Source organism: Chelmon rostratus, chromosome 1 (assembly GCF_017976325.1).
Source record: "Chelmon rostratus isolate fCheRos1 chromosome 1, fCheRos1.pri, whole genome shotgun sequence".
In the NCBI taxonomy this organism is placed as follows: domain Eukaryota; kingdom Metazoa; phylum Chordata; class Actinopteri; order Chaetodontiformes; family Chaetodontidae; genus Chelmon; species Chelmon rostratus.
In genome coordinates, this window is record NC_055658.1 from 15,840,172 (window position 1) to 15,864,043 (window position 23,872).

Here is a 23,872-nt window from a genome sequence, read left to right on the forward strand (position 1 = left end):
CAACAACCAGACTCCAAACAACACACTGAAAGCACCACTGACCTCTCTCACAACAGTAAACAGCAAGCAGGTTAAAAGAAGATGTATCTAGGTTGCTATTTAAGTGTAGGCTTTTATAAAGGAATGTGGCAAACAATGGCAATTGAATTCCAATACATAATGGTTGGCAGAGGTATGCACTTAAATGAAAGTTTGCTTGTTGACTAATCTTCCACTAAAATACTCATTCAGCAGCACTTCTATCAAGGCTGCATTTATCAAAACACATCTAAACGCTGAAGAATTTCTCAAGTAAAACTGAAGGACACAAATCCCACTTGGTTAAGAGTCTTTTGTCACTCAAGTTACTGGTAGTTCCTTTTCTTAAATCTTTGGACAAGAGGTTTAGAAATGAGCATATATCTACATCAGCTGTAAATGGCCATGCTTAATTTATGGAATAGTAATTTATAGAGAACTACAAAAGCCTGCAGAAGTGCACTACACATTGTAAGTTGTTTTGGACCAATTCATTTGTTAATTTGCATTCACAAAGTTATTTAAAGTCACGCCGAACCTGCTAAATTCAGTGTAAATACTGTAGCAGAGGGCCCACTTGGGGAACCCATACATACTTGCAAACCCATGCACACTCACTGGTGGGAGAAGCTTAAAGGTACACATGCTGGCAACAGATGCTGGTGGAGCAGAGTCAAGCTACAGTGTGATAATAGTATGATAGCACAAGAGACACGGATAAAACACTGGGCAGCAGCTATTGTGTCACTATGGCAAGAGCACAAATGCAAAACTAGCAGCTGAAGGACAAGGCAGCCCCTAATAAAGGCAGAAACAGCGTCACAAACAGAAAATAAATACTTACCATACTTGTAACCTAAATGCAAGCAAACATGGTTTTATTGTACATTTTGTACTTTACTGAGAAATCCAATATTACTAACACTGTTAAAAATCTGAGCTATGCATGAAAAGGTCTTAGTGTTACAAATCTAAACATCATCAAAAAAAAACATACTTCAGTTTGAGAATAACAAGTGCTCTCCACACATCAGACAAGTAATGAACACTGAATAACAAAGGATTATGAAATATGTATTCACAAATTATGGTCGGTCTCGGGGTCTTGCTCTCTACAATTAATAAGTAACACAATGACTGTTATTTCACTAAAATGCCAAAGACAAGACCAGAAACAGCAGGTTTTCATTGATGCCCCCTTAAATGAAGGGCACACTTGTATTTCTCTGTGCCCCTGAACTCTAATTTGCTTTAAATGAGAAAAGACAGGGATTCATACAAAAGCTGTCTGTTTTTCTTCAGACAGCCGCCTGTGCCCTTGAAAGACCAGGCATTCATGTGGCTAGCTGCCTATCTGACTCGTTCTGTTTCTCTCTCTCATATACACACATGCATGCACGCACACACGCGTGCGCGCGCACACACACACACACACACATACACAGATTAATGAGGGGTCATTAATTCGTGCTGAATACTGAGTGGAGCAAAAGTGTGAAAGTCAAAACCTATAGTCAGCTCCCCAAGAAAAGACGAAAATGGCACATGGGCGGAGTGTCCTTTGATATACAAGCATTACTTCATAAAATACCTTAAATTACAGGTCAATATTATACAAGATTACTTCTTTCACAATGCTTTTCTCCCATTTTAATCTGCCATTCTGAAAAGCTTTCGTCAGTGATTTTAACAGATTCACTATTGCTGAAATAACTGACAAGAACGCTCTGAAATGACATCTGAACTAGGAGGAAGGAAAGCGGCCGACAGCCATGGCACTGTGAGAGTCTGAGTTATCAACTGATTGAAGGGAGAACAAGACAGCAGAGAGGGCATTTCAGACAGCAGCCAGCCGCCATCAGTCCGATTTTCTCGGACCTCAGCTCTCAGCCACTCACCAACAGCCAATGCCAGCATGCTTCCCGACGTTTGCACGCTCTGATTTGTTTTTTCTCTAAATTATTACAAATGTACTGTATGTAGAGCAAAAGTTAGATCCTGACCAGTAAGTAAACCGGACTGCTTTATTGGCTGGTGTTAGCTTATTATGTCTGGTATTGGTGTATATGTAAGCCAATTGGAAACAAGAAATTGCAAAGAATATTTTGGGCATTATTTAGAAATACTTTTCTCTAGCAAAGGGTCAAGCTAGCAGCATCGCATTGTCATTCAGTTGGTCCACCACTTTAGACTGAAATATCTCAACAGATCTTAAATACATTACTATGAAATTTGGTAGAAACATTTACGCCCCCCACAGGATGAACCCAACTGTCTTGAGTGATCTACCTGACCTTTCCTATAGCACAGTTTTGAATGAAATATCTCAACAACTACTGACAGATTGTTCTGAAATTTGGTTCCCACACTCATGTTTCCCTGAAGAGCAGTTGTAATTACTTTGGTCCGTTTGGTTTGATTCCCTGACTTCTCATCTATCAGGTCAAAATTTTGACTGGCACAGTTAAGAAGGTAAACATTACACCTGCTTAACAGTAGCATATTAGCACTGTTATTGTGAGCATGTTAGCATTAAGCCCAGTATATACTGTATCTGTACCACTCTAAAAAACTACAACATTTTTTGAACGTTATTGGCCAATATATGCACATTTTTTAACCCGGGCTCAAAAATCCAGTATCTGTCAGGCTCTTGTATAATTAAAAGACAACTAGGATAATTCTTTCTTTGGCATACTTCATGTAAATCCATTTTATGATTTTTATTAATGGAAATAAAAAACAATATGTTGTCACTATTTTTAGTCATGGAAATGATGAGCAGCTGCTCTCAAAGCAAAGGTCCATGAAAAGTGAATAAATGCAAATGAAAGTATGGATGAGGGATGGACTGAGAAGGGGGGGTGGTTAGAAAGACTTTGGTCAGCAGAGGATTTAGGTTAGGGGGAGTCAGAGCACCAAGCATTCACTCTGTAGCCACGGGAAACAGGAAGTTAAGAAGCACAGCAACCAACAAGCCCAAAAGCAGAAAAGCGCATACCTTTAGCTTGGAATGAAACTCACGAGATTTCCTTCTGGCAAGAACCTGAATGTGACTAGACACCTGCGGGGTAGGGGAGGGGAGGAAAACAAAGGAAGAGCCTGTAACCATGGCAATGAAAAGCCCCCTGCAACTGGGCAAAGCCAGACGTACCTTAATGGCAGCTTGGATTTCTCGAACTTTCTTTCTTGCTAAGACCTGTATGTGACTAGACACCTCCATTAAAAAAAGAGAAAACGGAAAATAAAAAAAACAAGCAAAACCCAAAAAGTATTAAGGATTATACATTTCTTTGTTTCAAAAAAAAAAAAAAAAAAACACTTGAAGGAAATAATGTGCATGACAGAAGCATCTCCAAACCACACACCAAGCTAACAGCCAATAAAGCATTATGCTGTGTGTTGTTGTCGTTTAAGTGAACTGATTAAGGAGGATGCAGGCCCCTTTAGCACACATTAAGAGCACCCAGATGTGATCTGCTGTGTGCTGAATGAGAATTGGCTGGTCTAGTATTCTTATGGGAGCTGGGCAGGCATTTCACTGGCCAAGTTTACCCCTGATGTTAACACAGTTCAAAATTATTTAATATCTCACATGGACCGTTCAGCAGTGCAAGTAGCAGTTTGAAAGAGGAGTAATGTTGATTACAGGTGTGAGTCGTGGATTTACATTCTCTTTCAACACTTTTCACACAAATCACACCCAAGGTGAGTTTTCTGACAGAAATGGGGTGATGTAACAGAAAGGGCAGCATCGAGTGCTTTCACTGGGTAAATATTTATTTTATTTACATAATTTCTTGCCTTGCAGGTCGATACATAATCCAGAGCTGAAACAATTATTAATTGATTGTCAGAAAATTAATCTGCAACTCTTTTATTTTCTGTGTTTTATATTATTATAAAGCCGACATAAGACACAAGACATTTAAAGACATTGTCTTGGGCTCTGGAAAAACACACTGGGCATTTCCCACTATTTTCTAGCAATTTATACACAAAACAATCAAGAGAATAATCATCAAATTAACTGATAATGAAAAATGAGGGCTGCCACTAACAATTATTTTCATTTTCGATTAAATTTATGATTGTTTTCAATTAATTGATTAATTGTTTAGCCTATAAATGTCAGAGAGTACTGCAAAATGTCAGACATAATTTCCTAAAGCCCAAGTTGACATATTCAAATGGCATGTTCTGTCCAACCAACAGTTCAAAATCCAAAGGTTTTAAGTTTAATATCAGAAAACAGAAGTGAAAATCAGCATTTGAGAAGATTAAGCTTTTTTGACAAATGTTCTGCAAATAAGTGACTTTACAATGACTTGATTATCAAAATTGTTGCTGATCAATTTAATCTTGACCAATTTACCATTTCAGCTCCAACATAAATACTTATTACTTTTGGCCCTCACATAAATAACACAGCAATTACACACACATCACACATCATAAGTAACAATAAAAATAGATGCGCATGTCTTGGTGTGGATGTGAATAAACAACTCGCTCTGCTCTCTCTATGATTCTCTGTAGAGCAGAGGAGTCACAGAGAGAGAAAACACACGGCCTTTCTGGTCCAGACTAATCAATTCACGCACACACAGTGATCGAATGTCGCTGTAGACACTGGCTTGTTTATCATTGTGACTCAAATCAGTGGTCATGCAGGGAATTTCCTGTTTAGTGGGAAGATCAGTCAGTGGGTTACTGAAGCATCATCAGGACATTTGAATACAAGAATCAACTGTATCCGCTGATTTATTGCAGTACTTCCTATGAGATACACATACACAAGAGAAAGAGCCCTGAGGTATACTGCATTTACATGATATAGAGTATCAGTTTGATTCAGGAGTCTGAGCTCAACTCTGTGGTGAGAGTTGTGTGTCTGCAGTGCCAACTGTGTGCTGCAGAAGACAGGATGCACTCTCCAACACTGACTGCAGCGAATACTTTCTCTTTGATCAGAGATGCACCAATCTATTAAGGCTCCCACCTTTCTATTAATAAAGGCTTCCACTCTGGCCAAGTGCACAACCTCCATGATTTAGTCATGAGGAGGAATACTTGCACGGCACAGCTACAGTGGATGCTCTCCTTTCAAATGACAATGATGCTGCATTACGTAACTGCTCTATTGTAAAAAAAAAAGAAAAAAGGAAAGGCTGAATTTTAAGTGAAAGGTTTACAGCTTGTATGTAAAAGCTTTTAAAAGTGGGAAATTAAAAAACAAATTTCTCCAGTACAAACCTACTACAATTACAGTTTTTATATGTGTACTAAGTGCAAGTAAGAGTGACAATTTTGGGAGTGTCATAATTCAGGGACATCTGTTCATGCAACACAGCAGTGACAAGGGCCTTCTCAGCCTCAGACGTCTCCTGGACAGCTAAGCATTGTCATTCTCCATCTTTGTTTCTCTACTGCAGAAACAAAGGCAACACATTCATATTTTGACAGCCCTCTGAGGCTCATGCAACAGAGACGTCTCCTCTCTTGTCTTACCTGCTTCCGAGTCCTCGTCTTCCCAGTCCGAAGCTTGATGTATCTGGCTATCAGCTCATTCCGACCTGCGCGAACAGGAAAACACAAAATGTGTTTTAAAATATCGACAACAAAAACACATTTAGAGATGAACTCAGAATATCCAAGGAGGAGTGGGAATATATAGAAAACAAGGGGAAAAAAAACAAATCCTGGTGTCAGGATTGTAGCTGTGTGTGTGTAAAAGCGTCTATAATTCCTCAGCTGTAGGCTGTCATATAGACTTTGTTTGCTCATCGATTTAGTTTTTTTTCCCCCTAATATCAACAGTTGGTTGAGTCTTCCTATGAAAAATCTGACTGAATGCAAAATGTTGGAGTGATTCATTCATGCATAAAATGGAAGTGAGAAAATCAGATTTTTTTTTTCAACCACAAGTCACCAAATACTTTTGAGCATCTGAAAATATGAATTGTGTATGATGAACATTTACAACTGGCTCCGTGGCTTTATTCAGAATTACAACTTTTCTAAGCAGTCATCATACATTAATTCACAGGGTTTTCTATGAATGTAACGTAGTCATGAAATCAAACACAAAGCTAAAAAATATAAGGTTTTTGAGTGGATGTAAATCAGAAGGTATGTATGTCTCCTAAACAAACCAGACTCAGTCTCTCTGTGAAAACACCATGTTACATTAGCATGAAAAAAACCTACAGCAGCACAGCCTTTCAAATTAATCTAATTCAATCTCATTCTCTTCAAAGCCTGATGCTTTGAAAGGAAACAGACCTAGCTGTTCATACTATTACAGAAAATAATGGCAACTGAATATATTGGGTTTAAAACAGTGCAGCTCTGACTAAATTATAATTAAAGCATAGCTTTGTAGAGATTTCCAATTAACAACAGCTCCAAACATTCTTCTGCCCTCAGCTCTGCTCTAATTGCTGTAGCAATGCACATGACCCCTGCTTAGCCCTTTCATATGGTAATAACATGCCGCCAACCAAAACTATTACACAAATTATAGGTAAGGAGGCACTCTAATTATGTGTCCAGCTGTAGCCAACCAATGCCATGGATCTACAATACTGCTGTGTGAAATGCACCAAACCATCAATATAATGAAGCATTTTTCTACAGTCACTTCATTATCAATTAAAGGCCTTACTTTTGTCATGACACAATGGGACCACAACGTACTGCGCGTGTTAACGAGCTGTATCTTAGGTAATCAGAAGAAAAGGTCTTTTCTTGTTCCAACCAGGATCGCAGAATGTGACAGAGCACAAGAGGACGTCTCAAAAGGTATAAAAGAAACATGTTGCATGCTTGTATGATGGAAACATAAAGAAGCTAGCGCTAACAGTCATTGTGATCACTGAAAAACATGGTTGGCCTGGGTACAGCAGGTTGAATTAAAACCCCGAAATCCTATTATGATATTAGAGTGACAACTAACAATTAATCTGTTTAACTGTTTGGTCCAGAAAATATCAGAAAATATTGACAAGTAAGTTTTCCATGATGACTTCAAAAGATCTTATTTTTCTCCGCCAACAACGCGAAATCCAAAAATATTCCGTTTTCTATCACAGAGGGTGAATGGATGCAAGAAAAGCTTACAAAATAATTCCTTCCAAAAACTGGTGCTGATTTTAATCATAGTTTCAGTTTATTAAAATTGGCTTAAGAAAAGCACATTTTTCAGGGTGATATAAAACTTTATTGGCTCCTGACCATCACGGTAAAGGGTACAATCATAGCTTTCATCAAAGCTCTGTGAGTTTACATTAAAGCTGAGTATAAACTTGTCAACGATATGAGATCTATGATACCTGCAGCACCTGCCTGCCTGCCTGCCACGCCTACACATTCTGTTGTTCCACTGAGTAGAGAGGGGAGGGGAGGGCTGGGCTTTGACATTCAGCTGCAGTTGTTTAAGGTTGACCCCAAAGCTCGTTTGAACATCAACATTTAGGCGAGGCCAGCCTGAGCGGACCCAGTCATGTGACCTCACAGGACAAATAAACATCATCTGGGGATTTACAATTCCAGCCTGCCTGTCCAGTGTGCCTGCAGTGTAAACTTCACCAGATGAAGCGGGGGCCTGCACTATTTTCAATAATTCACACAGTGTGGAAACATAAGATGACAATACAGGCATTCATGCAAACTCCTGATTCCTAGATCAAAGCACACAAATGGCCAGCTGAAAGCTTGCTTACTGTTGAATAATTCATTCTTTACACCAGGCTGGAAAAAAAAAAGCTCAATGGGTCCTGGCTAGCCTGCATTTTTTTCCTGGCCAGTGTTTGCACTGCAAAACAACAATTGCTGATAAAAATGTGACATTCAAGACTAAACAACTTGAAATTTATATTTTTTCCTGAAACTAATAAAGAAATTGCCTTCCACAAATAATATAGGCAGGTTTTTTATATAATAAAGTTAGCCTTGTTGAGGTTGAGCATATGTTGATTTTATTATTAGCGATGCTAACTCTGATTTGTTCTCACTGTGAGTTTATGTAAGACTTAAATCTGCTTTCCAAATAAACTTCTTTCCATGATGCCAAGACATTTCAGATTCTGACCATTTTTGTCCTCTTATGTTACTTCCATTTACATCAAGTTCACATGCATTAAGAAAAGCTTGTGCACATCATTTTATCTAATCCACAGACAGTGAGCATTCTGCAGCAACAGTAACACATACAGTAGACGTGAACATTACGTGTCAGCAACACTGCTGACAGTCATAAGAAATTTCACATCTAACAGTGTGTTTGTTGGCTCTTTGTTAACGGGTGATTTCAGTGTCTGCCAAACAGGAATCAAGATTATCTACCGAGGGGGGCCCTGCAGTCACGTGGAGCAACAAACACCTTCAGTAATACTGAGCCTGGTAGAGGCAGATTGTAATATAATGTAACCTAAAAGGCCATTTTGTGTAACATGTGGAATATGATGCAACCAAAAATAACAGCAAAAGTTTCATTGTCTTTACAAATACATGTATTAAAGCAGGCATCTCAAACCGATTCCATAAAGGGCCGCATGGCTGCAAGTTTTCATTCCAACCAAAGAGGAACACACCAGGCTCGAATCAATTAATCAGGTGATCTCAGTCTTCAGCTGATAACTAAGTGATCCCTTGATGTTGATTGGTTGGCCTGATGTGCTCCTCCTGGGTTGGAATGAAAACCTGCAGCCACGCGGCCCTTTATGGAATCGGTTTGAGATGCCTGTATTAAAGAATGTAGTGAATTGGTAATCACGATAACATTAACATGAAGTTCATTTACTGCATTTACATCAATAAGGCTACAATGAATATAAAAGATACATTACTTTAAATGTCTGACAACTTAAAACAGCAATAGGGCCAATCTGTCTGAGCATACTTTATGCTCATATGTAACATGTCATTGGTGTGATTTCTTATGCTCAGTCCTGTCTACTTCTTGCCATCATGGCTTATTTAAATGTTTTCTTATATAAGTTCTGAGAAATCTACACTACTACAACAGTCAGTCAGTTTCTGGAAGTCAAAATAAGTTCTTAACTAAAGTCTTGCAGTTGCAGCAAGGTCTGCAGAGGGCTGAGAAAATTAACTCTTTATGGGATGTTCCTGTCACTCAAAGCAGCAGGAAAAGGATTAAATATTTATAGTTTGACCCCTGAGCAGATATGTGCTGTTTAGCAGCTGGAGGAGCCCTCCACCGGGCCAGAGTGAATCTCAATGACTCTGGAGGATCTGCCACATATGAATGGCAGCCCCACAAAGGCATGGTGGCGCAACTTTCTCCAAACCGTCCTAAAGTAGATTCCTCATTGAGTCCGAAATCCAATTTGGAGCTCAGCGTCCTTTCTCCAAGGAACCTAGGACAGGCTCCCTCTCTTGTGAATAACAATGGAGTGTATCGTCACAGTCCACAGTGGACCAACCTCAGAGACCCTTCACCCAGAAATAACCTCCCATAAGACCGACAGTGTCTAAATCAACTTTTTATGAACTCAACACTACAACCATGACGCATTAACCAAGGAATCAAGTAAAAATGTATCTTCAGACATACTCTTTATACAGCTACTGTCTTGTTTCTGCTATTCTTTCATCCTAAAAATAAGATGTTTCAATCATGTTTAGTCTTCCAGCATTTTGCATGAAAAAACTTTTTTATTTTTCTTTCCCAACTAAGAAGTTGGAAGTGGGGAATACTTGGTAGTTTTGCTGAGATTCATCATGTAAAAAATATCTGGCCTCTTTCTGCCTGATAATACCTGAGTCATATGACATAGGAATGGTCAGCTGGCTAGGTTTCCACATACGACACATACTGACATTTACCATTTGTAAATTATTTCACTTCTTACTTCTTTCTTTTATTCGTCTTTTTACATTTCGGCTTCATATTATGTCAATTATAATTCACAATTGTGGGTTATTCAAATAACTAACAGAATCCATGGATGGTATCTGTGGTGGTCATGACACCACGTTCTCAACATTTATAGAGATGGTCCACAATAAAGACATCCAACACAACTAAATGAGGCTGCTGTCCTTGACTTCTTTCCTTCCTCACTACCAGCTCACTTCACTATCAAACCAAATGGAATCATCTTCTGTACTGATAAAAGTGTGATTCAGTGTAGTTATTTGTAAAATGCATTTATGCCCTCAAACTCTGGAACAACTGTGTTCAAACATTAGTCAGTTCAACTGTGAGAGCTATTAGAGCCACTACAGGGCTTCTTATGACATTACACTTAATTAATTAATTTATTTATTTAATTTTTAAAGCAACGCCCTCCATCAGCCTGTTCATGTAAGGAACCTCACAATTAAACAGATGAAATGTAAAAGAGAATGAGGTTTTTCAATAAAGGAAAAGTGAGAGTCATGCCATTTACTCTAGATACAACACAGTTCAGGTTTACATCGCGTTCTGGTTTATCGGGGCCTCTCTCCGTGAAGATACTGGTTTATCCTGACATTCCTACTGTGGACTACACCCTGAATGATTTTTTATTTCAGTTAAAATAGTCAGTGCAGACGGAAGCCTTTGCTCTTCAGATCTAAGGGACTGACACCAAAATCTGACCTTTCATGGTTGATGATTTCGATAGCTGTGAAATGTTCTGTTATCACACTCTATTGTAGCTGCGCTGGGAATATTTAAAGGCTCTGAAAATCTGTGCATTCAATCACTCCCCATTTACACCACATATAAAATTGGGATCTGTATCCGGATACGTTATCAGGATAATAGACAATCAGATGCTGTCTTTGTGTCTACATATATGAAAACTGAAAACCATCCTAAGATGTACATTTGTTTAATCTTTTATTAAGTGTATGTTCAACTGAAAAATCCTCCTGTTTTTATGTCTTTAAGGGTCATAAATTTCCATGATAACTTCAAAGCACCGATCACAACTAAAACACAAAGGCTTGTCATTGAATTCACTAGCAAAGCCTTTATGCGCCCATGTAACATAAACACTGAGGCTAATTTAAGTAATGGCATATTAAACAATTTAACTGGCTTGGTTTTGTCCTTTGAGCAGCAAGAACAATACTTTACTGCTCTGCTCAAGTTTTTTTCTTTCCCCCTTTTTAAAAGCATCCATTTCCTGTAACAGCACTTTTTTCTAATGCAGGCACAACCACAGTCACATCTGGCCCAGCACTCTGCCATGAGACGGCGCTGGGCCTGGCCGAGAATCAGTCGGCAGATTGCCTACATCTGTGTGGCTTCTACCACTCGGCCGTCTCTCTCTGCAGGGCCTGAGAGGGCAGCTTCACAGAACAGAGAGTACACATGTGACGCTGCCCGGGCTGTGAGGACAGATCTATCATTAACCCTTCATTCATTCAATCTCTCTCTCCCTCTCTCTCTCTCTCTCTCTCTCTCTCTCTCTCTCTCTCTCTCCCTCCTCCTCTCTCTCCCCCTCTCTCTCTCCCTCCCTAATGCTAGTTTCTAAAATGCTACTAATATCTAAGATACTGCTGAAACTTTAGTTAATTCACTGAACATTAAGTGTCAACAACTTTGACAAATACCAAATAGTTGCTCACCTCCCAAACATGAGTTTTTAGAGACACACTCTCTTTTAAATACAAACATTAATATTCTTGAGTTTTCAACTGTTGGTTAGACAAAAGAAGCAAACTGAAGCTCTTGAAACCTGCGATTAAATTTTTTTTTACACCAATTGTTAAAAAATAAACACTTGATTTAGTTTGTTGGTACAAACCTATTTTCTTCCACTGTTTTTGTAGACCGTAGCCCAGTATGCGCTTGTTTCTGTATACGTGTGTGTGTGTGCGTGTATGTGCGTGTTAGTGGTAGGCCAACACAATGGCCCCAGCTTTCCTGTCATCCATGATAGATGACTCAAGGGTCTCAGGCAGACATTAGCATCACAAGAGACTAAACCAACAATATGAAGGCATTTGTCCCAGGTTTTCAGAATAGCAGGCAGGGGCAGGAAGCCTTTTACTTGCAATATCAATGGGAAACCACTGCTTGCCAAGGGAAGGAGAACCTGTGACTTGAAAGAAAATTGACAGTGCCCTTTTTGGAGGGAAAACACCATGCTATCAGTTTGGCATTATGTTAGCCCTGGCTGAGAGGCCAAAGACTATACTGACAACTAGGTTCCTGTGTGGTGAACAATTTAATGGGAATAAATCACGCATAACTGTTGTGGTGAGAACACAATAAGATAGTTATGTAACTGTAAGCTTAAACAATTACAACTAAATATAAATGGTCTGCAGCTGGTCAGACCCTGCAGGTGTTTCCCGACGTGACACACCGATGTCTGTGTTTTTAGCACGGTTACAAGTCTTTTCTCTGCCTTTTCATAATAATGCAGCTCAGAGCTTCTGAGCTCTCTGGCCTCTTCAGCAGGGAAATCTCTTGTGGAAAGAAGAAGATGAATGTCTACTGGTCACAACATCTGACTCCAGTCCACCATCTGTTCATTACAAGTGTTTTAACTTGCTGTATTGTTGGACCCTCGCACTGGAAGTGTGAGTCCATAAGAAAGACTTCAAGGCCAGACGTCGCATGCGTGACGCCACAATGATCACAAACACTAAAGCTATTGTCTGGGACACAATAGAAATCTCACACACGCGTACGCACACACGCACACACACACACACACACACACACACAACGGAAAGGTTCCAGCCCATATATCTTTGCATTAAAAGGACTCTGCATTTATGTATCATGTGTTTGATTCAGTTCATATCATAAGTGTCAGAGCTACGAATTATAACATACACACATAAATATATATTTTCTTTGTTCTAGCATATGGTGATGGTTTTGTCTTTTAACTTATTAGAATTTCAGACTTTTATGAGTTAGTGGAGGGTGATTATTATGGTAATCTGTTAACATACTCTAATTCACACATTGCAGTCATTTTAATGTCTTGTAAAACTCTTACAGGCTCTTTCAGTCGTGGCCTCACATGTTCATGGGTGTTCCTCCCATATCCACAGGAAACAACTCTATTCAGTCCTCATTTAAACAAGAAAACCAGGGACATGAAAAATAAAAGCCTACAATTAAGAATAGTTCTTTTACTTCAAAGCCTAAGAATTTCTGAACTGAGGTAAGAAGCTGAGTGTGGTTTTCTGTTTTTCTATTTTTACCTTTGACAATACAACATTTACCATCAAACTTGTCTCCATATTTACGATCATGACAGTATTGCTTGGAGTTTTTACTCTTTGCCATATGTCCTTTATTTGCATAGAGGGCCACGTTCTTTTGGTCTAACAATGCTGACCTGGTTAAGAAAGCAGAGGTACATATTTCTGGTAAACAGGGAGTGTTTCCAGTTGTATCAGCATTTATCAGTACTCAAACACAACAGTACAACAAAGCACAAATCTGAGCAGCTTCATTCACCAAGTCATTATGTTTCAGTGGCCTAGTTTCCATCCAAATTTGGCACAAATAATAACAAAGTTCTAGAAAACTGGCAAAAGAACATACAAATTAATAATTTCCATTGACTGATTTCCATTGACTATTCGGTGAGTTCGGTTAGTGCAGCTAATACTTCAGTCAGATGCCATTAAACCACAGCAGAAGAGGATACAGCAAGATGCATGGTTGTTTCATGTATTAATTTGAGGAAGGTTACAGTCTCCTCATTGCTGCACATAAATCTTATGTTTTATGTTTTCGTCTGAAATAAAATCTTTGGTGGACATTGAAGTCAAACTCTACATGTACGTCATGATCAGTTTGTGTCTGTATCCATTGCACTTTGTCGCACTTTGCTTTTTATTGATACACCAACTTTTCCACCTCAGCCAAGCGTAAAAACCTATCTGCAATTTTTTTTTTGAACTCAGGTTTCTTTTATGCACAAATTGAGAATGTGCATAGAGACAGGTAGATGGGAACACACTTACTGTGACCTGCAACACAGGGTTTAAACATCCAGCCATGGCAAAATTAAGTTCTCGATATAATGCAGTGTGCAACTGTAATTAACAGCTCTTTAAAAATCTATTTTTTTTTCCTCTGGACACCAAAAGAAATCAATAGTTAACTTAAAGTGACCTTATTGAGCTGGATAAAAGGCTTTATTGCAGGGGCTGGGTCAGGAGCGGTTGAGCTAATGTGTTAGTTGAACAGTGGGGGATTAAAGGTGAGGTGTTCTCTCAAAATCTTACAAGACATCACAAAGCAGCAGGTCACTAACCTGAGCCTTCCTGGAGACACTGAGAGGATTACAGCAGCCAACCTCTGCTGAACTGTGCCTGTATTCAGACGGGGCTGAGGAGGCAAAGACAGCCTCTTTATCACTCAGCAGGGTCCAGCCCATTCTATTTCCTCTCTCTCTGCTCTACGCCTCTCAAACAAGACCAGAGCTGAAACCTGCTAGTCCCAACTCTGTGCAATATACTCACAGGGGACCAATTTGCACAGGCAGCCCTTGTCTGAATCACTCTATCAATTAGGAGCCACTGTGTTTATCATCACATACATTATTGTAGAGGTTGGTCTGGTCATTGTGTTGAGGTGTGCCTCTCAGGAGAGGAAAAGGGATGAAATAAATGACCAGGGAGTGAAGCCACAGTTGGACAGGCTGCTGGACTAATCTGAAAGGACGGCTGTAATTATGAGTCTCCCGAGGAACTGGCTGTGTGGCAAGTCCAATGTGTGAACACAGCGCTAACAGTCAGGAAGGTGCACTGCCCCCCTTCTCCACAACAAAGTAAGACACTGAGTCAAATCAATATTTTCAATCTCTCAGGATCAATTCAGCATCTGAGCACAAAGGAAGACATGTTGGCTGCGACCAATATGTTTAAATGAAAAGTCAAACTTTGTGGTCATGATGGGCTCTTGTGCCTCACGTTCTTTTGTAATCGTGAGCACAAGCCGAGGGAGTTTAGACTGAAAGTTGAATCCAAGTTTGGAAAGAGGCAAGGTCTCAAACAGTTCATGGAAATACTTCTGATAATCACGACCTAATAAACATGCACTTCCTATTACATTACATGTATAATAATAGGATTGGTCATATATGATATGGGGGTCAGACCATAACAGAGCATTGAGTATGATAATTTTATGGCTGTGGCTACAGTCTTCCTTTGTTTCCAGGGAGGATGTACAGGGTTGAGAGACCTTTCTCTTTTGCACAAACAGCAAAGGAAGAGATGACTCTCTCTGTTAGCAGTGGAGTGAGGTCCCTGCGCTCTGGACGAGAAAATAACACTGGCATTCAGATTCCATTCATATGTTGATTACACAAAATGGTCCCATCAGGATGAGATGATCTCATCAGAATAGAAGTGTTTCATCATGTGGAATATGATGTTATCAGCAACAGATCATTTCTTGAAGAGAACACGAAAGTGACACTGCATCTTTAAGAAGCTCAGAGACTCACTGTGTTTTAGTCAAACAAAAGCAGCCAATTGGGAGCATGAAACTTGAAACCAGAAGCCCGCCTCAGAGGGCCTCACACAGACCTCAGAGCAGGGACACACCCCATGTACTCCTGATTCAGGAAGGCAGAGAGCCACAGCCTGCTATCCAACCATTCAGACCAACAGAAAATCACAAACACAGACACACAGATCATTTTGTTTGGCTTCTTTCTAAGGCTGTTCTGGAAAAGCATGGTGTAAAAAAAAGTACGAGAACTAAATTCCTAAAATATTAAAACATAATCCAAAATGTTAATTTGGGCAACACATTTGCATTTAGCAGTTTTTTTTTAGGGTGTTACAGAACACCATTTTGATTGAGAAAGACATTTTTTTCTCTGCCTCAGAAAGTCAACTCTTTCATACTATTACATCCTATCTAACTAACATCTCATCACAGCAGGGGCAGTATCAGTACTGCTTACACTTTGAGTCCCTCTATCATCACCACTGTTCACGGTGAGCAGCCCCGTGAGGCGTGAACCCCCAACATCATGAGGCTGTGGGCAGGAGACCGGAATCTCACACGCAGCTCACATCATGTTATGCTTGGTCACCACAACAAGGGTATGAGTTAGAGCTGAAATCTGCCCACTGAACAGACTGCCATGAAATAATATGCACTTCAAAATCAATTCTGCTGCTCAGCAACAGGGGAGCTCTAAATGTAGATCCATTTTGGGGCTGAGTCTCATTAACTGCACGTTCTCAGAGAAACAGAAACACACATGGCTCATAACCTGCACATACATTGGAATTGAAAAACAAACAAAATAAGTGAAATTGAGATCTCATATCATCTATTACCTTCATGTTTTTGTCGGCTGTTGTCCGAACACTCTAACTCTGGCATTTTAGACCCATGTGTGCAACTCACTTGCAGTGCAAAACAACAGGTGCACTGTTGACAGGGACATAAAGGATCACATTAAAACATATACTATTTGACTTACACAGCTGTTGTGGGTGCCTTGGAACCCTGAATAATGCATCATCCAAATTAAAGAGTGTTTCACGCCACTGGAGACACAGGAGGACAAACTGATAGATCTTTCATACTTCATGTATGATGCTCTCTAGTGAACCTGCGTTCAAATGATCATTCATACGAGACCGCCATCACTGGTTAATCTCTGGGAAGTCCCGTCACTGTAGTGTCCATACACCTCACTGCTAAATGGCAGAATTACACAGATTTACATTACATACAGCTAGAATTGAGTTTCTGTTTATTCTCTCACTCACCATCTCGTTGTCTCCCTTTCTTCTCCTTTTTAGTATAATGTATTATATACTGTTTACTGTATTTCCATCAATAACAGATTCCTATCTGCACACCTGTTGAGTAGAGCAGTGAGAGTGTGTTCCACCCTGTTCAGAGAGGACCACAAAACCAGTTTGATTCGTGCTTGTTGACCCATTCGCATCGACTGTAGGCGCATGTTTGATCCTTGTCACTATTTCAGGTTGAAAGACGTCATCGCCATGGAAACCCACGATGGCAAAATAACCAGCTTGTCACAACCCTAAAATCTTGAATCATAATTCAAAAAGACCTCTTCCTTCCCTCATCATACCTGCATCAATACTATTTACACTTTCAACAGTTACTCCTTTTGAGGAAGACATAAAATAATTGGACTTTTTTCACTACCATGTGTGTGAAAACACAGTAGTCTTACACTGACAATGGCAGGGGAACAAATGAGGGATTATTCTGGAGGTGTGTGATGCCTCTCCTGCAATGAAGTTCCTCACACTCCATTCTGAGTGAATGTAGGTGACTCAGGGAGCCTGAGCTGATCCCAAAATTCCTCATTATCCACCCAGCAGGGAGGAGCAGGTCCGCTCGCTCTGTCTCAGAGCATTCTCGGCCCGATGAGACGAGCCCCAGAGGAGCACAGTGCTGGGCCATCGGGGGCAAGCCAGGTCTGCTCATTATATCTAACTCATCCTTGGCATCTCTGCAAACCAAGTGCCACTTAGTTCCCACAGGGGGGGTCTGGGCTGGATCACTGACGAGATGGCAGAGCCAACAGCAGAGTGGTGATGCAAAAAGCTTTACATCAAAAGAGACATGCGGACAGAGACATAGTGTCCAGCACTCCATCTACAAGGTGAATATCACAACAAAAAGCAATGTTTCACTTTTTTGGTGATGGCATTTCTAATTTCTAGGATAAATATGTGCAAGTAATGGTATAACTGCTGCTAAAGGTTATTAGAACCAGACTTATAGCAGGCATAATGACACATGTATAAAAAGCAACTGAAAATTCCCATGAAAGGTCTCCACCATAAGCACTTGGAAAGCCTTCCAGATACAACTGGTGGCCTTGTCTCTTGAACAGAAACACCAAGAAAAACACTACACGGTTATGGCATAGCCTACGAGTTCACATTTACATATTTTTTGTGAGTAGATGGAAATCTGTTATTCCTTTTTTTTTTTCAACAGTAACTGAAAAAAAATTGCCAATGTCATTTAGCTTGCGGGGCAAGTGCAAATACATAACTCAATGAATAAACATACAATTTGAGTGAAGCGTGTTGTTTCATTTATCAACTCTATTTCTGGGATAAATGAATGCAGCCTCGCACAGCAGGTGCATTATGCAACTGCAGAGTCTTAGGCCTTTGACTAGGGGCCAGTGTCCTCTATTTCCCTTTACTTTTTAAAATATTCTCTAAGTAAACTCTGGGGCGATGGCAAGTGCCGGGTGATCCAGTCTATGCAGATATGGTGTCTTCCATCGCCTAAGAAAACGGGCACAACGCCGGCCAACACTGATCTCAGTATATCCGAAACACTTCAGGTAAACACCACAATAAGCTAAGAAGCAGAAATTAGAAATTGTTTTGTACTGCAACAAGGTTGCTATAGAGACTGTTGCTAATTAACTGCACTCTACCCCAGGATAACAAAGGGCTTAAGGGCACTCAGGGCGGCTCCTCTTGTGATGAGCTCTGTGTATGGAACACTATGCCATCTCCAGGGTCCCTCAACTACAAAATACCTGTCTCCTTGCAGACAACTCTCATCTCAGATGCCACAAGAGGTTTTGTGTTCACCACACTGTCTGTGGCTGCTATAACCCCTATAGACGTGGATTACAGCACTATATCAGCCTCAGTATGGTTAGCTGAACCCTTCCCCACTTAAAAGACAAATCACTGGATGTTTTAGACAAATCACTCCTGTGTAGCAGCATGGAGGACCACATCATTGGTTACTTATCATCTCTGATGGTATTCCAGAGTCAGCAAGGAGCACTGCACAAAACTGAGGCATCCTACCAAGAATACGCACTCACATGACAAAGACAGGATCTTTGTTTTTATGGCGTGCATGCAGCCAGGGCTTTCAGTTGAGTCTGACATGAAGCAAAATACCTGAATCTGCGACACTGAACATTAAACTGCAATTTTTTCCCCTACGTAATAAAGAAACAACATTTATTTTGCTACCAGATGCTGAATACTGATTTTTGATATTCTAATATTTACACACTTTTGATCAATGACATGCTGCAGTGAGAATGTGGAAGATGTTACAGGCAGGTACTTTAGCGTTAAATACAGGAGAAACTAAACCATTTGTATTGCACAGAACATGCATGACTGTCTTCACATTAAAAGTCCTGCACTAGTCCTAAAATGACTATGTGACTATGTGTACACACTACGTACTATGTAATAAGCTATAACACCATCCAAAATTCAGTCTATTGTTCCTGATCTAATTTTATATTGTCTTCTACTAATAAACTGATGCAGTCTACTCAAAATAAAATGTGGCTGTTTTTTTCTTCAAGAAAGACTCGTGGCACCTTTAATGCCTTCCTAGCTTTGGGAGATTGTCACAGTTCATGGCATGATGGGATTGGCACTGGGATGCAGCCACAGTTGCAGGGCTGAACAACGAGCCCCTGAGAAAGCAACCATAGATCAGACTGATACCAATCTGTCTTCTGTTACGAAAGTCCCAACAAACTCTGATATGTTAGGAGAGGCGACTGCATCCATGATTCTACCTTTAATCTTAAAAGAAAAGATCAAAAGAATGTACCTCCCCTGTTTTTCTACAGCTCTTTCCACAGACAGCAGCTAAAAACAGCAGTATTGTCATCATTTTGCTACATGGAACCACACACTAGGTTTCCCAACTGCATCCTTTCAGTGTGCACACTGAAAGATGAAAGAAATTCATTTTACTATTGTGTCAAACAGTTCTGACTCAGTAATGACAGGAAAGACAGCCCAATGATTCTGCTACTGGTGAGACAATGTGTAACCAGATACAGAGCACATCTGGCAGGATGAAACTCTATTCAACACTGCAGTTGTCTCTTCAGCAGATTTTGAGGTAGATTCAAGCCCACAAAAATAAATCCCTTCTTTGGGTTTGTTATTGGGGTTTTGAATCTTAAGCAACAATCTTTTGAGAATCCAAAGAAAGAAAACTTAAGCGCACTTATCACTGCTCATTTATAACATTAGAAAAAATTTTGTCATGCTCTAATCCAAAGCAGAGGGGCAGCTTCTCTGGCAGCCTCGCTCTGTATGGGGACAAGGCAATAGGAGGAAGAGACAGTGGGGAGGGTCCTGGTGTCTGGACCCACATCTTTGTAGTGGCAGCTGAGGGGTTTCACTGCAACTCCTAGAATTTACATTTTGTTTGGCCGGAGGGGTCACATGACAGCTGCAAGCGAATGCTCTGAGGGGCTTTCTGCTTTCACTCGACACTGACAGGCTGTGAGATGGTCCAACACCAGAGAGAGAAAATATTCCCTCTTTCCATGACATCACCCAGCCAGGAATGGAGGGAAATGGAGGGAGGAGAGGGGGCACAGCTGGTGGCAGCCGCAGTACCATCTGCTACTGACTAATAGTTCATGCTGCTTTACTTATAAACTTGCACTTCTGTGAACCAGACTAGTGGCTATATGGTGACCATCACAGAGCCCATCACTGATAAATTTGAGACAGACGGTCTCATAATATTACATTACTCGACAGAGCCTTCTATTGAGGATTTTTTTTCTTTTTAAAGAAATAGTTCGACATTTCGGCTTATTCACTTTTTTGCAGTGATATAAATGAGATGAATACCACTCACTTGTCCATCTATTAAATATGAAACTACAGCCAGTAGTGAATTCATACAAACACCTAAGAGAAAAAATGAGAGGTCTTGCAGAGGGTTGTGTTTCAGCTATTTCTTGGCTGGGCGCAGTTACATCCTGGAAGCCAAGAACTAGTCCCTCAAACAACCACTTTTACCTTTAAGGCCACAACTTGTCATTTTTACACTTTTTATGGTTTAAACAAACCAGATATAACATGTTAACTAGTGAGCTTTAGAGGTGCTGGCAGGTATACTATGTTACCTTTAGACAGAGCCAAGCTAGCTGTGTCCCCCTGCTTCCAGTCTTCATAGGAAGCGAAGCAATAGATATGACAGTGGTATGAATATTGTCATCTAGCTGTTGGCAAGAAAGCAAATAAGCAGTGCCTTCAGTTCTCACCTATTAGAAAAAACATGTTACAACTAGTACTCACACACATCTGTACTCACCATACATCTTTCCCTCATCAGAGAGGATGATCTTCCTGCGTCCACAAGGAGGATAGATGGCCAGGGCCTCCTGGAAGCTCTGTTCAATATCAGGGCTCCACACCCCCTCAGCATCATTGTCTACGGGCTTGTCTGCCGAGTCGCTCATCCTCTCCATGTCCTCGGCAGGGCTCTCGCTGCCGCTCCAGCTGCTGGGATCAATCGTGGCGGTTGGGCTCTCCAAGCTGAAGCCTGGAGCAGACTAGGGAGAGACCTGGAATTCCCAAATAAACAAACAAACACAACCAGACGGTCACTCTCCACAACACAGCACCGGACGTCTGCTTCCAAAAACACAACACGGTACACCGGCTAGTTGAGAGCACAAACATCACCAAGAATGATTTACAATGGATGGGTTTAAAAAATGATACATTTTAATGGACATGTGGCACTTCCTTCTTATTAAATGACAGGACACAGAGTTACATACACTTCAAACTTTTAGAGATCAAATCCAGGCTGCAGACTATGACGGAAATGCACCCTATGTCTGAAAGATGACACAAACACTATGCAGGTTAAAAAAGTAATGGAGCGATTAAAAGATGCACTGGATAATTTGTACATAAACTGGCTCAAGATTTTTTAATTATATCTTGAAATTTATTTAAGCACCTGTGCAGTAGCTTTTACCTTTATATACTTTATTTTTACCAGCTGTGACATGAATCCCATCAGAACTGTCATGCTAATGTTGCTGGTTTGATTTCTGGAGTGACACATCTGGGTGGGAAAATGAGAGAGCAGCACATGACACTCCCTCACTCTCACCACTGCTGAGGTGTCCTTGAGCAAAGGCCCAGACTGCAGTTGTAGTTGGCAGCTTCCACGTATAAATGCTTGTACCTCGGTGATTGTGAAGTAAGACATTTAAAAAAAAAAACACCATTCATGTTCAGCCAGACTATGCTGCATAAATTAAAAGTAGGGGTGAAAAAAGCATTGAGGCCACTCATCTGGAGAGCTCATGTCGCAACTCGGCCACAGCCATCACACTATGACAACACATAGAAAGCAGACACTTGAGCCACATAGCCAGTGTGCTTTGTATTTTTTTTAGGGAAAGAAAGGCCGCAGGCATCACAAGAAAACTACCGTTTACAGACTACGGCACAATCCAAGAACCAGCCCACTCTGTGCGTCTTACTGAGCTGCTCACGCAGCTGGAGAAAGTCTCATCTCGCCAGTGGCTATTGACAAGACCAACAAGCTCCTGGGTGAATCCGTAGCTAATAAACTGAGGACTGCATCATTATGCGGTGACACAATCTGGAGCAGATTTGCTGCATGTCCAGTAACATAAAACACCAGTCTATCCCACGTATTATGAGAAATTACTATTACACACTGCAACTTCATGAATGTACAGATGTGACTAATCGTGGAATTTTACTGGGCACCATTGAAACATGTGCGGTAAGATGAGACTGAGCAGCGTTGCGGTCAGTATACACTGTGTGGCCATGAATGGAAAGCATTCTGCACATTAGCAGCCACAGAGTTTGACCTAGTACTTTAAGCCACTTTGAAAGAGTTTATTAAGATAGTTAAATTACATAAGAAAGAACTATTCTGTGTTGAGATATACAGTGAGAACCATAGATCTTTTGTCATCAGTTTATACTTATACAATTTGTGTGCTGGCTTAAGGGTGCATAAAGCCTAAAAACAAACATGACCAATAGACATGGGACAGACACTTGGATCTGTTTCTACTCCATTGGTTATGTGCATAAGTGTGTGTTCATACACTTTCGTCACCATGTACAGTCTGCACATACATGACACACAAGAATACATTTTGGGAGCAAGCAGGTTTTGCGGACCTTTGATGCCACACAGATGTGGAAACTATAAGTTGGACTTTGCAAGGGAGGGCTATCAGAATGTGAAGGTTTATTTGTTAAATGGGTCGTCTTTCAAATGCTGATGAACAGGTTAGCACCTTGAATGTGTCCATGCAAGAAAAAAGGACACAGTTCAAGCCAACAGCTAAACTCAAAGCATGTAAGACAAAATAGTCTTAATTACAGGTAAATAAATAACGTATGTGGGTGAGTGAATGTTATAACTGAACAACAAAGCATGAAAGAATACAAGGAAGGCCTGTCTTCCACAACACAGGTTCTCTGAAGAGTTCTCCAAGGGAATTAGCAAAGCAACAAGTGGATGAGACATGCATGAGTTGGAGTAGGTCTCAGCTGACCACTGACCAAAGAGGAAATTCTGTGCCAGGCTGTATATACTAGGCTCTATTCAGCTACGTGTCTTAGCTGTCTATACTGTAACTGCCTCATTCACACTTTGCAACAAGTGTTATTTGTCTATGTTTTTCACCTAAACACAATAAGTACATGATTGTACATCAGGCTATAAACTGTTTCTGAGTGCATGAAAGTCCTGTGGCTGATGGAAGTCAATGTGTTAGGTGAGTTCACCTCACTAAGCGACACTGTCCTCTGCTTTGCTAACATGCAAACATTCCTTAACGTGTTACTGTGTGTTATTTTTTTCTGCAGTCAAGCCCAAGGCCAAACACAGAAATAGATTGGATTTCCAATGTACAGAAAACTTACATTTTGTGTCAACTATCAAACTGTTCGTGTCTTTATCCTTAGTTCATGATGAAAAATACTTAATTACTTCATACACTTCATCACTTCGTTTTTCTTCCTTTACTAATAATTCACTGACATTTCTCTCTTTTCTTAATCTCTCCCCTCTTTCCAGACAACTGCTTCCTCTCCGAGCAAG

The 23,872-nt window shown here is 40.4% G+C and overlaps 1 protein-coding gene across 7 annotated transcripts in view; it reads right to left on the minus strand.

Moving 5' to 3' along the window:
- The window catches only part of tead1b (TEA domain family member 1b), a 47,345-nt gene that overhangs the window by 11,065 nt on the left and 12,408 nt on the right, over window positions 1-23,872 (minus strand). The window contains exons 3-7 of one of the 7 annotated variants that reach the window (XM_041936542.1): window positions 21,077-21,329; window positions 5,530-5,594; window positions 3,173-3,235; window positions 3,020-3,082; window positions 863-874 (exon numbers count right to left, since the gene is read on the minus strand). In XM_041936542.1, coding sequence (XP_041792476.1) covers window positions 863-874; window positions 3,020-3,082; window positions 3,173-3,235; window positions 5,530-5,594; window positions 21,077-21,233 — 360 coding nt within the window. In that variant the 5' untranslated portion in view covers window positions 21,234-21,329. Of the gene's footprint in view, window positions 1-862; window positions 875-3,019; window positions 3,236-5,529; window positions 5,595-21,076; window positions 21,330-23,872 lie in introns of all 7 variants that reach the window. The other 6 variants (XM_041938148.1, XM_041938966.1, XM_041937388.1 and 3 more) reach the window with 6 other exon arrangements.